This window comes from Lepidochelys kempii, chromosome 2 (assembly GCF_965140265.1).
Source record: "Lepidochelys kempii isolate rLepKem1 chromosome 2, rLepKem1.hap2, whole genome shotgun sequence".
Classification (NCBI taxonomy): Eukaryota; Metazoa; Chordata; order Testudines; family Cheloniidae; genus Lepidochelys; species Lepidochelys kempii.
The window spans coordinates 256,110,482-256,124,026 of record NC_133257.1 but is presented as its reverse complement, the minus strand read 5'-3'; the positions used below and the strand labels follow the sequence as shown (position 1 = coordinate 256,124,026).

General features: G+C 44.5%; 1 protein-coding gene across 2 annotated transcripts in view; it reads right to left on the bottom strand.

Annotated features, from left to right (window-relative positions):
• ACVR2B (activin A receptor type 2B) overlaps positions 1–8,322 on the bottom strand; it is a 172,577-nt gene extending 164,255 nt beyond the window's left edge. Inside the window, exon 1 of one of the 2 annotated variants that reach the window (XM_073334660.1) lies at positions 8,164–8,322. In XM_073334660.1, the coding sequence (XP_073190761.1) occupies positions 8,164–8,170 (7 nt within the window). In that variant the 5' untranslated portion in view covers positions 8,171–8,322. Of the gene's footprint in view, positions 1–7,564; positions 7,947–8,163 lie in introns of those variants that run through there. The other variant, XM_073334659.1, reaches the window with a different exon arrangement.
• Positions 8,323–13,545: the final 5,223 nt, after the last annotated feature.

Below are 13,545 nucleotides of genomic sequence, written 5' to 3'. Positions count from 1 at the left end.
AGAGAAATTTCTGTCTCCTTTCTTTATAATCCCACCTGACGACTAAATTATAAACTCTTTGGTGCAGAGACTGTCTTTTACTCAGTATCTGCACAGGACCACGCATGGATCTCCAGACAGTAAACTTAACGCAAAACACGCCCCCAACCTTGCATAGCAGTTTGCCACACCATCATTTGTTGGACTGGAACCTAAATGATACACAACAGCTGGAGGACCCCAAGTTAAAAACTACTGAAATACAGGTGAATGGAAAAGGGTAATTCACATCTTTTGTACGGATGAACACAGATACCCACTGATGACTGTTTTAAAACTTTACCAAGCTCTATTTACACATATAAAACTCTAATTGCAGTCAGCCTGGTCTAAAAAGATCAGATTTCCTATGAGAGTAACAATGCAATCTAGCTGTACACAGCAGTGTTATAAACAGAAAGCCTTATTCTGAGGCTGGAGCACATTAGTCTAATTTTCACTGCTAGGCTGACTTGCCATACAGCACCACTCCCTTCATTTGGTTTAGATTGTTCTCTCATGGTAACTAGAGGCAGTGAACAAAATATTTAGTCTGATCTTGGACTAGTCCAGGAGTGGGCAATAATTTTCACAGGGGGGCCACTCCACGAATTTGGGTAAGTCGTCACGGGCTGCACATTTCTACTATATTCATAGAGGGGGTGAGGGCTCTAGGAGGGAGTTTGGGTGCAGGAGGGAGCTCCGGGCTGGTGCAGAGTACTGGGGTGCAGGAGAGGGTGAGGGGTGCAGGCTCTGGCCAGGAGGTGCTTATCACAGGCGGCTCCCAGCTGGCAGCACAGCAAGGTGCTCAGGGAGGCTGCCTGCTTGCCATGGCCCCATGCCGCTCCCAGAAGCAACTGCGGCCAGCTGCTGCTGGCGTGTTTCTCTGTGCCCCTTGGGGGGAGCGGGTCTCCATGCGCTGCCCATGCCTGCAAGCACCACCCCCGCAGCTCCCATTGGCTGGTTTCCGGCCAATGGGACCTGTGAGGATGGTGCTAGGGATGGGGGCAGCATGCGGAGCCACTCCCCCCCACCACCACCCCCTGCCAGGGTTGTGCAGAGACATGCCAGTAGCAGCCGGCCGCTTCCGGGAGCAGTGTGGGGCCATGGCAGGCAGGCAGCCTGACTGAGCGCCCCGCTCCACCACAGGATTTTTAGTGGTCTGGTCTCTGAGATCGTGAGGACGCTGGACAGAAACGTTAGTCATGGTGGGATGGACAGAAGTGTTAGACGGGCCAGAATTGCCCCTGGGCTAGTCACTTAATTTCTCTGTGCCTCAGTTCCCCACCCTGCAAAATAAGGATGATAATAAAATAAAATACTTTTCTTCCCCCCTTTGTCTGTTTAGCCTGTGAGCTCTCTGGGGCAGGGATATTTTGCTACATCCATGGTACCTAGCAAAACAGGGCCCAGATCTTGACTAAGGCTCCTATGTAACACTGTAATACAAATAACAAATAAATGAGCACCAAAACCATGGTGGGCCCATGCCAAATGCTATAATGTAACCAGAAGTCCTATGGGAAAAAAAATACATGAATTTTAAAAAGGTCTAAATATTGGCCAAAGTTTTTTATTTTATTGCTACCCAACGTTTTTTAGTTTTGAACAGAAGTAGCACCGCATAGCCAAGTAAAGACCAAACTGTGAGAAAATGACATGTAATTAGTGTATAACACGAAACATATTAAAATCTAAGCACAAAATTTGCTAGGTTTGTAGAATGCAAGGACACAGAATGTTTCATCTTTAATTTAGTTTCTGACCCTTTGACTTCAACAGCTCCAAGAAATCTTACAGAGAACGTTCAGGGAGAAAAGTGGTGTATATTATTTAATCTACCTCAAAAGGTACAAATGGCTAAACTGCTACAAATTATTTCTAGCTGAAGTACTAATGAAGAGGGGATACAAGACATCAGCAAAGCCTTAATGTTTAAGTGGGGGGGAGGGAGCTTGTAGTGGTGAATACCGTTCCACATCTCTCTCACTTAAAGACATCCAGTTTCACTGCTGTGAAAAAATCTCCTCAAGAAGGGACAGGCAAAAAGTCCCTAAGTGGGGACAGAGTAAAGAATGGCAGGTACAACATTACACAATTCAATTCCAGAGAATTCTATTGGCCAACCAAGACCTCACACCCTCCTGCTAGTTCTAAAATCAAAGCCTGGGTGGGATGAAAGGGGAAGAGGACACCTCTTCAAAATAGAGATTACACTTTGGGGTTCCTCTTTCCCAGCTTCCTACAAGGTTTTGTTATAGAGTGCAACTGAGCTGGAAATAGAGTAGCAGCTCCAAGAAGTTACACCATGCTGCTTCCTGCAGTTAACCAAGAAACTAAAAACTTTTTTAAATCGTTCATTCCACTGAATGAGAAACAGAAATGCTGACTTTGAAGCAAATCCCAAACAAACTCCACTGCACTTGGGTTCTGTTTAACAACAGCCTCTTTGTCAATTTATAAATAGTTATACAATTCTTAGAACCCATCTGTAAGGATAAATAACACTCTAAAGAGCTGTTTAGTTTGAGTTTTGATTAATGTGAAGTCCAGCAAGGTGTCTTCTCTTTTCATCACTTTCTTTTTGTTTTAAGTACGAGATGTCAGAATTACAGGACTACATCTTCAGTGCTATTTATTCTGGGTCCCCAACTTGAGAAACTTTGAAGAGGGCTGGTCTTCAAAAAGTGCTGACCACCCACCTTCTGAAAATGAGCCCACACCAAGGTTCTACAAGTTGGGCACCCAAAAATAAAGACATCCAAAATCACTATTCATTTTTAAAACATTTAGATCAGGTTATTATGCTTAATATAAGACAGTTGCCAAGCTGCATTTGCCTGAAAGGTGCTGAGTTTTACATTTGCAAGATATTACTCTGATCATCAGAAGATGATGGGAAACGGTCAGTTAACCAAAGCAGCTGGGTGCCATTCCATGAATGGCCACCTTCTTACCACCACCACCACCTCAAGAACTAGAATTTAGTATGCATTTCTGAAGCTAGACTCTGAAACATTAAAGGCCCAGAATTACTGCCTTTAAAAAACTGCAGTGATTTTTATTTTAAATATGTGCTGACTCTTAAGGGATCTTCATAATGGGTATTAAGCACCTGCACCATTTTTACTGGTGGCCCTGCCTAGAACAAAATTCATTCTGCATTAGGTAAATTTTGAAAATGCCTTGATTCTTTTAATAAAGTACTTATGTTCTGCAGAGGAACCTATCATAGAAAGAGGTGCCCCACAGATTAAAGAAGCCAGACATGTGGAGTGGGGCTAATGTTACCCCATTAACTCCTAAAAAATCCTGTTGGATTTGAGTTTTCAAAAGTAGTCGTCCTGCCTTACAAAACTAGAGACGCCCGTACACTTATCTGTGTTGGACAGTAGGGGAGGGGAGAAGTAGAGACGACAACAAAAATGAGGTGAAGAAACAGCTTGTTTCTTTCTTCTGTACCTTCTATTTAGTAGCAGCAGGGGAGACCTAAGACGACTGCATTGCTTAAACTGCAAACAACCGGCAAGCATGTCTTTGCTGAGCCACACCAGAATGGAGACCAGAGTGGATAGGAGGGTGGTGACAGCTAGGCTGTTGGCAATTGAAGAGCTTTGCTTTAATTGGCTGTTTCTGCTCAGTTGATGAGACGGTAAGAAAAATGTTACTGCCTGGATAGGTTACTCAAAGACACAAAATTGGCATAAATTTCAGCATATAAGGGCTTTTAGTTGGATGGCAGGGCTGGTGCAGACTGTCTCTCATTGTTCTAGTGAAGCGGATTTTTTCGTTGAAGTTTATTAGCAAACAAAAAACATACTCCAAAGTAACTGCATCCGATGAAGTGAGCTGTAGCTCACGAAAGCTTATGCTCAAATAAATTGGTTAGTCTCTAAGGTGCCACAAGTCCTCCTTTTCTTTTTGCATTAACAGAGATGTTCTAAAATTTTCATTGTTAAAAAAATACAAACTGCATAGGGCACTGAGAGTCAATGTTATAATGTCACTAATCTAATATATATTACACACAAACACACCTTTAACATAAGCATTGTCACAGTTCTGTAGAGAAGAAAACTTGATCTTGGGGGTATAATTAACTAGATTTGATTTTTTAAAAAAAATATCCTAGCCACCCGATTCAAAAAGTTTTGTGTTTTTAATGGCAATCGCCATTAACCTTGGACCAGAAGCTTCACTGTGTTTAATTAGTAAGGTAATGAAGCCAATCTTATTTTCTTTTTCAAGCACAAGACGACAAATACAAGACACTGAAACAGCAGACTAGATTTTGCTACATGGTGATTCTTATTTTGGAATGAGTTTAAATCCTGCAATGTCTCAGAGAAATGTGTATGTAATATGTTTTGCAAAATAAGCCATTTTCCATATTCTATATTATCTCAATTTCATAGATTAGAACACTATTTCTGAATATTTGGACTGTAGAAAATTTGTAAACAAAAGGCTAAAAATGAACATAATGTTTTCATCAACAAATCTTCAACACTCAAAAATTAAGCACACAACAGATACTTTTAGAAAGAATAGCAGTCTGTGCTTGTTTTGTTAGCCAGCCAAGGTAGCTCAGAAAATCCATCAACAATGGAGGTTGAGCTATTTTTAAAAAGCCCACCACTTTTCCACAGTCCTAAAATACACACACACACAGGATACCTCAAGCAACACACATGCTGTGAATCCCCACCAAAAAGCTGCAACTTTGTTCTCTTTTCCCACACAGCTGCCTTAGGAAAAGCTGGCAGACAAGGAGGGTCATAACTGCTCAACACACACAAATACTAGATGAAATGTGGAAAAGCCAATACATAAACACAGATTTACAATATTGCTGGTGCTCTAATTTGATGATCACAGACCTTTCAAAATAAATATGATTACATATAATTTTCTTTTTTTTTTCTTCATTAAATTTTAAGAAAAAGTCTGTCCTAGGGAGTTGTACCTTTTTATAACATGATACACACAGGAACCTTACAGGGTCAAAATTTTTAGGCAACTTTGTTTTTCTCTAGTTGATGTTTTCGCCATTGTATGAAATTACAGGAGCAGATTTTAACAACAAAAAGGGGCCATCTCACTTTAGAGCCACATGAGCTAAAAAGACCCAAGAAGCACACAGAAAGAAAATAAACTGGCTAAAAAAATCCCTTTTATGCACATAATATAATTTTCCAGCCAACACTGCCGTTGCGATTATAATAAACTGAATACCACTGTCCCAGCTATCCTGCTCCTTACAAAATACCTGATCTTGCTCGGCACAGCTATGTAAATACAAGGAAACAAAGCTGTATACAAGTGCTCTATCAATGAGCTACATGTCCTAGCTGGCTTGATTTCCACCACAAATTATTTTTTCTCTGCCCCTTCTCCCCCACACCATCACCTTTAGTATGACTTTACAATAATTACGAGATGGCACTGTTTAAAATACAAAACGCAGGCAGCGGCACTGCATATTTAATGGACACTCGGAACAAAGAACCACCACCAGCAGCAAGAACCTTGCGCCTGGTAGATTTCAGCTCGCGCGGTTCCCGGGAGCACATTCCAAAACAAACCCACCCCGACCTCATCCCCTCGAAGAACCGGGCAGGATCGCCTCCCGGTTTCCAATGGGAAACCATTTAACCAACGCATGGGGAAATCTCTTCCTCTTCCCAGTCTCTCCAGATTTAAAATAAAAATATTAGAAGGAAGAGGAAACTGCATTCCCACCAAACGCACGCAGCAAGCAAAAGGCACAACTGCAGCACCATCCCCCCACTTTAAAACCAGCAGCCTCTCTTGTGATCCTTTATCCACACTCCCCCCGCCGCCGCCACACACACACACACACACAAATACCACCAACCACCCTTTCCCTGCTCAGTAATGGATACAACGTAACAAGTTACTACACACAGCCTTCCCCTATCAGACCACCAGATTTGACTAAATAAAGATCAGCTTAGGATCCATTATGTTTGGGGGATATTTGTGGAAGAAGATAAAAAACAAAAAGAAATTTGCCGTGTGCTAGTGGGAAATCACCCCTTTCCCTTACAAAATGAGCCTCCTTAGAAACGGAGGGAAATGCACCCGGGGGGGGGGGGTCAAGTAACTTTAAGTCTTTGTATTTCGTAACAATCCAATGCTATAGTAGCAACGTCAATGTATGTATCTATACACAAGATTGTGTTGCTGTATACGATCTGTAACCAAGATCATTGTTTTACCAATCTCCCAAAGGGTGAGCTCTCTTCCTCTCTCCACCCCTCATCAAAACAAGGAGGGAACCACACAACAAAGCAGCCCTGCAAAGCTGCGGCTCGCCTCCCAGAAATGGCTCTAGCTAAAAAGCCGCCCCTTTCCCCCTTGACAAAGGGAACACCCCGGTTTTACAATAGCCCAATACATCTAGCAGAACGAGAAAAATTCCAAAACAAGCAGCACACACCCCTGAAATGTTTAACTACCCCCCAAAAAACCCATCGTTACAATCACATGCGCTCCCCACCACGCCCCTTTCACCCCAAAAATCCAGCTCTTCAGGCTGAAACAAATGAAATGCATGCCAACGCTTTGGGAGATTCATTTAGTAGTATGGCCTTTTGGTTTTGCCCCTAAGCACGTCCAATGTTTACATTAAGTTCCATCATGGCACACAATGTCCCTATAAAAATGCAAACCCTGCAGATTTGTGGTGAAGTTTTTTAAGGATCAGGAAGGAAGATTTAAAAAAAAAACACCAACACTCTCAAAGGTGGGTCCTTTCGCTTCTCTCTTACAACTTTCTATTATGTCACCATGTCACAAATCAGCCCAAATGAATCATCTCATAAAAATAGCAAAAGCCTATGGGATCATAACATTTCATTAAGGGGGGGGGGGGGGGAGAGGAGAGACACGCTTCAACCTACTTTCAGCACCGTTTAACTCTGGCAAGCTAGTTAAAAACAGTCCCTTTCAAAGAACTAAAAGACACAAATCAAGAAGAATCTGTTATGAAAAGGCGAAGAGCGTTTCCCAGGGACTAGTAAAATTACCCGAAATTAACACATTAATGGAGAAGAGAAGGGAGGAAGGAAATCAAGCCAGTTACACAACGCAGCCTTGCAAAGCCCCGAGTAAAAAACACATGGCTCTCTACCTGAAAGACAAAACAGTTACTAACAACCACAAGGTTGTTTTGTTTTTTTTTTACACTCAACTTGATTCCACACACAGACACACCGCTAACATGCCATTTTGACGAAGTTTCTTCGGAATCTGAGGCCGGAAACACTGTAATTCATTCACACACTCTTTAATTAAAGGGAACACAGAGCAGAAATATAATCCATTTGTATCATAACCAACAACGAAAACGGGAAGGTTTCTTAAAAAAAAATCTTAGCAACAATCTTATTTTTTCCATTCGTTACCGTTTAGGGATGTTTTAAGGGGAGGGGCAGGTGGTTTCGAATAATTGCATAATTTAATCCTTTTTCAAACGTGAATATAAAACTGTTCAATGAATATAGACATGAAATTTACTTACCTGCACAGAAAGTTCCACAAAGAAAGGCGAAAGTCAACCACGAAGCAATCATATTCCTTTACTTTTTTTTTCCCCCTTGTGTATCCCCCTCTACCCCCAAGGGGGAAAAAATGATCGGGAAAGTGAAGGGGGGTTGGAGGAAAACGAGAATCTCTACCAAAAAGCAACCAAAAAAAATAATAATAAGGCTCCTACAAAATCGAATTTAGTTCCTTCACAGTTGCAACAACGTATCCAGTTCGAGGGGGGGGGCACACAATTGCAGCGCCAGGACAGCGAGATCGGTGGCCGTCCGGCTCCCGGCTCCTCCTGCTCCGAGCTTTCCAAGAGTTTTCTCTGCCGGGGCTTTTGTGCAAGGAGAAAAGCGTGCACCACACCAACAACTCTCTCTCTCTCCCACCCCCCACCCCACCCCACCCCACCCCAACCCAGCCCCTTCTGCCTGCCCAGCAGCAGGGACTAGGGACACACACACCCCCGCAAGCACTAACCAAAGCCGACAAACAAACCCCACACACACGCGCGATCCCACAGCCGGGCGGCCACCACCAAATGCAAAGCGGGCGGCGGCGGCAAAACTTTGCAGCAGTGTTACCAACCCAGCATCCAGGGGAGCCGCTGAGCAGCTGGAGGCACCAGCCCAGCGGCTGCCGAGGAGGAGGAGGAGGCGGCGGCGGCGGCTGCCGCCCGGGCGGCGGAGACGAGGCTGGGAGAGGAGGAGACGAGGGAGCGGGCGCCGAGGCGGGCAGTGGCGCGCGGGGCGGGCTGCGGCTGAGGCGAGGGTCCGGCGCGAGGCATCGCCCGCGCGGGGAGCGGGCGGCGGCGGCCGGCGCGAGGCAGAGCAGCGGCAGCGGCTGGCTCTGGAGGGGCCATGTACCCAAAAAAAAAAAAAAAAACCCGAAAAAAAAAAAAAAAAACCACCCTGAACCGAGTCCAAAATGGCTTCTGGGGAAGGGGGGGAGAGGGGGAGGGAGAAGCCGAGCTGGAGCCGGCGGCAGGACCCGGATGTTGGATACAAGGGCGGGGGGAGAGAGGCTGAGGGGAAGCCCAGCAGCTGACTGAGGGGAGGCGCTGCCCGCCTAGGCACGAGGCGGGGCGGGGCAGGGGCAGCCTGCCCCGGCTTGGTCCCCTCCCCCCCTTCTGGCTCCTTCAGCCCATGACAGGCCAGGACTTGCCAGCCCAGTGGCCCTTTGCATCGCCTCACCTGTGGCTCAGGGCCAGGACCAGATGTTTCAGAGGATGGTGCTGAAGTGGGCATTTAGGGGCTAAGCTGCCCTTAAGGGAAATTCCTTCCTCCCCCTGTCACCCAGTGGAGGTTGGTTTCAGCCCTGAAGCTTTTAGATCTCTTCCAAACTTTGGCTGTTGTTGGTAAATCCCTTCTAATATTCCTGTGCACCCTGTGACTGTCCTAGCCTCTCTCTGAATCCAGCTAAGCTCTTCCTCTCGTTGTCTTGTGGCAATGAGTTCCAAAGGCCAGTTGTGCCTTTGCTAAAAAACAAAAACCTTTCTGTACAGCACTGTCACCTTCGTGGACTCTGTCACTCTGGTGGTGTGCAGAAGCAAACCAGATAATACAGAAACAGTGCTAATAAGCTATAGATGGAAATTGGGAGCCACAAGAGTCAAAACTGGAGAGGTGCAGCTGATGTGATAGAGGAGGGAGTGAGGTGGATAGTCCCCTTCTACTCCAACATCTGAAAGCGAGAGAATGCAAGAAAGCTGTTTTCTTTGTCAGAAATCATAGAAGATGTTATCAGAAAACGATGAAGAAAGAGCGTCTGTCCCTGAAAAAATGACGAGAGATGGCAAACATGCCCTCATTCTATAAAGCAACTGCCACTGAATCAGAATGGACAGTAATGACAAATGGGACACAGCAGATCAAATACAGAGGAAAGCCTTCCTCTGAGAGATATTTAGGGAGGTTGTTTCCTTTGCACTTTGGCAAGACTTAAATAGCTTGTTATGGTAATAAAGTCTTAGGGTGGGAGTTTCAAAAGGTCTCAGCATTGGCCTAACCCTGCTTCTATTGAAGTCAATTGTAATACACCTATAGACTTCAACAGAAGATAGGCTAATGCTCTGAGCCATTCAAAATCTCATTCTTACTGATTTGGGAAGATGTGCATATTTCAGTTATGTGTATTGCAGTATTGCCTAGGAGCCCCAGTTACAGACCACAGACCCCTTACACTAGGCGCTGTACAAACAGAAAACAAGACGTCCCCTGCTCCAAAGAGCTTACAATCTAAATAGTGTAGTGTAATAATACTGTTTAAATGTGTAGCAGGAAGTTTGAGGTTGGAGGAGTTGGGGAGGATTTTAGACAGAATCTCTACAGAGAATTGAGAAACAGTATTTTTACCTTTTTCTAATCAGAGTCATTGCTCACTGTTAGAAGAAAGCAACTCTCTGTGATGCTTTAACATTGTCATAGGACATCAGAAGTTGATTAGTTTTAAGCAAGTGTAAATCAGAGAAAAAGAAGATACTGAAGCTCAGTCCACCCCAAGACTCTCAGTGTGATAAACTCAGAGCATGCTCAGAGTGGAAGGAGCATTTCACCAGACTCTGAACAGCAACAAAGCTTAACACAAAGAGCAGTGAAGTGCAGGTCAGCTCATTAATTTATCCAGTGGGGAGTGAAGCTGAATATATTTATAAATCATTTGCCTTTGCTGTAGAAGGAGATAAAAGTAAATATGAATCATTCCTTAAAAAGATTGAGCATTTTGTTTTTAAAAGAAATGTAATACATTAATCTTTTAACAAAGTGTGGAGGTGCCCTGGGAATGCTTTTATAAGAGCTTCGGGACAGGGACAATCTTTTTGTTCTTTGTTTGTACAATGCTAGCACAATGGGGTCCTGGTTCATGATTGGCACTCCTAACAACAACTAATAAAGAGCTTCCTAAGAATAAGTAAATGATTGTGACTTTGGTACCAGTAAATAAAAATGCATATGAGATTATACAGTAGTTGTGATTTTACATAAGGCACTTTCAGAAAAGTTACAGTGGATGTTTGCGCTAACAGGCAATGCACCTGGAACGGCTAGTGAAAATGCAAGTCAGCTACCAAGAAAGTAATGGGAGCAGCAGTCCAAGTAGCAAAGAAAAATTCCCACAGAGCAAAGAGAAGCCCATAAAAAATGTCTTAAGGGGTCAGATATCACTGGTCAGATGTGTGGCAAGGGAGACAGGCCAGATGAGGGAGCATGTCTGCACTACAGATACTGTACTCTATGTCACCTTAACCCCATAGTGTAGATGAAACCTAAACCAACAGAAGGGGGTTTTCTGCCACTGTAAGATACTACCTCCCTGAGCAATGTTGGCTACAGCAACAGAAGCATTCTACTTTAACCTGTCCATTCTATATGGAACACAATCGCACAGCAGCTGGTTTAACACCTTTGCTCTTTTCATTCAAAAAATCTCAAAGCACATGCACAGACATTCCTTAATTAAACTGCATGACCCGCCTGGAAGCAAACAGAGGACCAGAGTGGATGCTTGATTTGCCCAAAGCCACAAGTGAAGTAGATTTAGAACCCAGAGATCCTGACTCCTAATCCAGTCCTCTAAACATTTAAACTCTTGTCTCCATTATTAAACCACAATGGTTCCATTTTCCTTTGGCCAGAAATAGGTGATTCCCAGCAGACCCAATTCTTCACTGTCCTGCACTTTCATTCACACTTATGTAAAGTGGGTGTAAAACACAAGCAATAGCATATCACACACACCGAGTTTGCACAGGTGCAAGTGACTACCCAAAGCACAACACAATGATGAATAAGGCCCCCTGGCTTATCTGTTTGGGGAAGAATATTTGTCACACAAACACCACCATGCTGCTTCTTCCTATTACATTGTTTCATATTTGGATATTTTTCATCATACAAAGTTAAAATGTTTTCTGTACTTGCAACAAATTTTTAAAAATAACATCACATCTCCCAGGAAGGCAGTACTGTCACTGATTACATTTTGATACTGAAATGGTGATAGTGTCACAGCCTTTGCAGCTTGACTTTTTTAAACTTTCTGCCATTCACTGGGAATTTTCAAAATATTGGTAAAGAAGGAGAGGATTTAGGCATATCCAGCTAGATGGTTCAAGGGTGGGCTTTAATCAAGACTTTGTAGCAACAGCATAAACTACAAACTCATTTTAAGCTGTTTTTCCTCATCTAAAGCCAGTGATCTAAAAAACACTTACAAAATAAGGCTCCAGTTGTGCAACTGGATCCACTTAATTAGATCCTTGTGCCTATGCAGAACCCCATAGGCACCAATGTGATTTCATGCCGGCATATGGCTCCACTAGTGCAGTAACAGTTGTCAGATGGGGAATGCAGTTTGGGTTATTTTTAAATAATTCTTTATACCAGAAACAAAACAAAACCAAACCACCAGAACTAAAATAAACTTTTTAGTGGATAAAACAGTTTGACAGTGTGTGACATGTTCTGTACTAACATAGTCTATCTTTATAGTATGCTGTAACAGTCCTCACTTGGGGGTTGGTTGGTCAGGAAGTGTTGCATAGTGGTCAGGGCTAAGGCCTGTGACCTACAGTGGGGATGTTGGTAGGAGAGCCTGGGCCCTCCAACCCAGGCCCCTTTGAGGGCTATCAGTGTTCCAATAGCTGAGGCTGTTTAAGGCTGCCCTCCCTGGGCTACTTCCTATATGCCTCCTTCCCCCCCCCCCCCCGCAATTGTCCCAAAGTCACTGTCTGGGTTAAGGTGGGGTGAAGGGTGCCCACCCACAACAAGGCACCCTCTGGTGGTGGCGTGTAGTATGGCAGCTCTCTTCCTCTCTTGGGTGGCAACTGTCTCCTCCCTGGATATGGCTCACCCTCCTGCGACAGCTCAGGCCTAGGGCTTTCCCCTGCTGGGGTAGTCCAAACAAAAATAAAGGGGATTACCAAAGTCCAGAACTCATATGAGGGAAATGCTTCCCTCTCCAGCTGTCTCTGTGGCATGTCCTCTCTTCCATCAGGGAGGGACTTTTGGGCAGTTGTTTTAGGGAGAGAATCTGCTCTCCTCTGCTGGTTGTAGGTCTGCTCTCTTCCCAAGGCTGCCACTAAATTAGCTGTTCCCCTGCATTTGATCTCCTCTTCCCCTTGGAGAATTTGGATGGGGCAAGGTGGGACTGGCTAGGACCAGAGTAGTTCCTTAACGCCTTGTTGCCCAGTGTGGAGTTTGGACACCCATCACCCACCCTCTCCCTCAAAATGGAGCCAGAGGATTGCCCTCCCCCTTCCCTGTCTAATCCCATAATTAACCATCTTGACTTGCTGCACAACTTTGTAGGTCCTTGCCACTTGGCCAGTAGCTTGGACTCCATACTCAGGAGTAGAAAGCATATCTGATCACCTTGTTTAAATGTGTGTACCCATGCTCCTTTGTTATAGGAGTGCTCCTGGGTCTGTTGAGCGGTGAGGAGGTTTTCTTTAGCCAAGGTTCCCTCGCTCTCAAGTCTCTCCTGGAGCTTCAACATATACCATAGGACAGTCTCAATTTTATGTCCTTCCCACATCTCCTGGACCAGGTTGAGGAGTCCCTGGGATCAGCTCCCACATAAGAGCTCAAATGGGGAAAATCCAGTAGATAATTGTCGGACTTCCCAAATGGCAAATAAGAGGCAGGGGGGAGAGGGGAGGAAGGGTGAAAAAAATCAGCTAATCCCAATGGCACAGGTCCTCTGGCATAAACTTCAACATCTTCTTCAGGGTCTGGCTGAAGTGTTCAACCAGGCCATCCATCTGTGGATGATAGACTGAGGTGCATAAAGTCTTTATTTTAAAAAGACCACAGACATGTTTCAGCAAGCGAGTCATGAATTTCATGCTTTGGTCTGTGAGGGTCTTCTTAGGAATCCCCACTAGAGCCAAGACAATGACCAGGAGAAGGACCAGAGGGACGCACCACCCACTTTGGACCTACTAGTTGGCATTCAGGGCCCGAGTTGCAG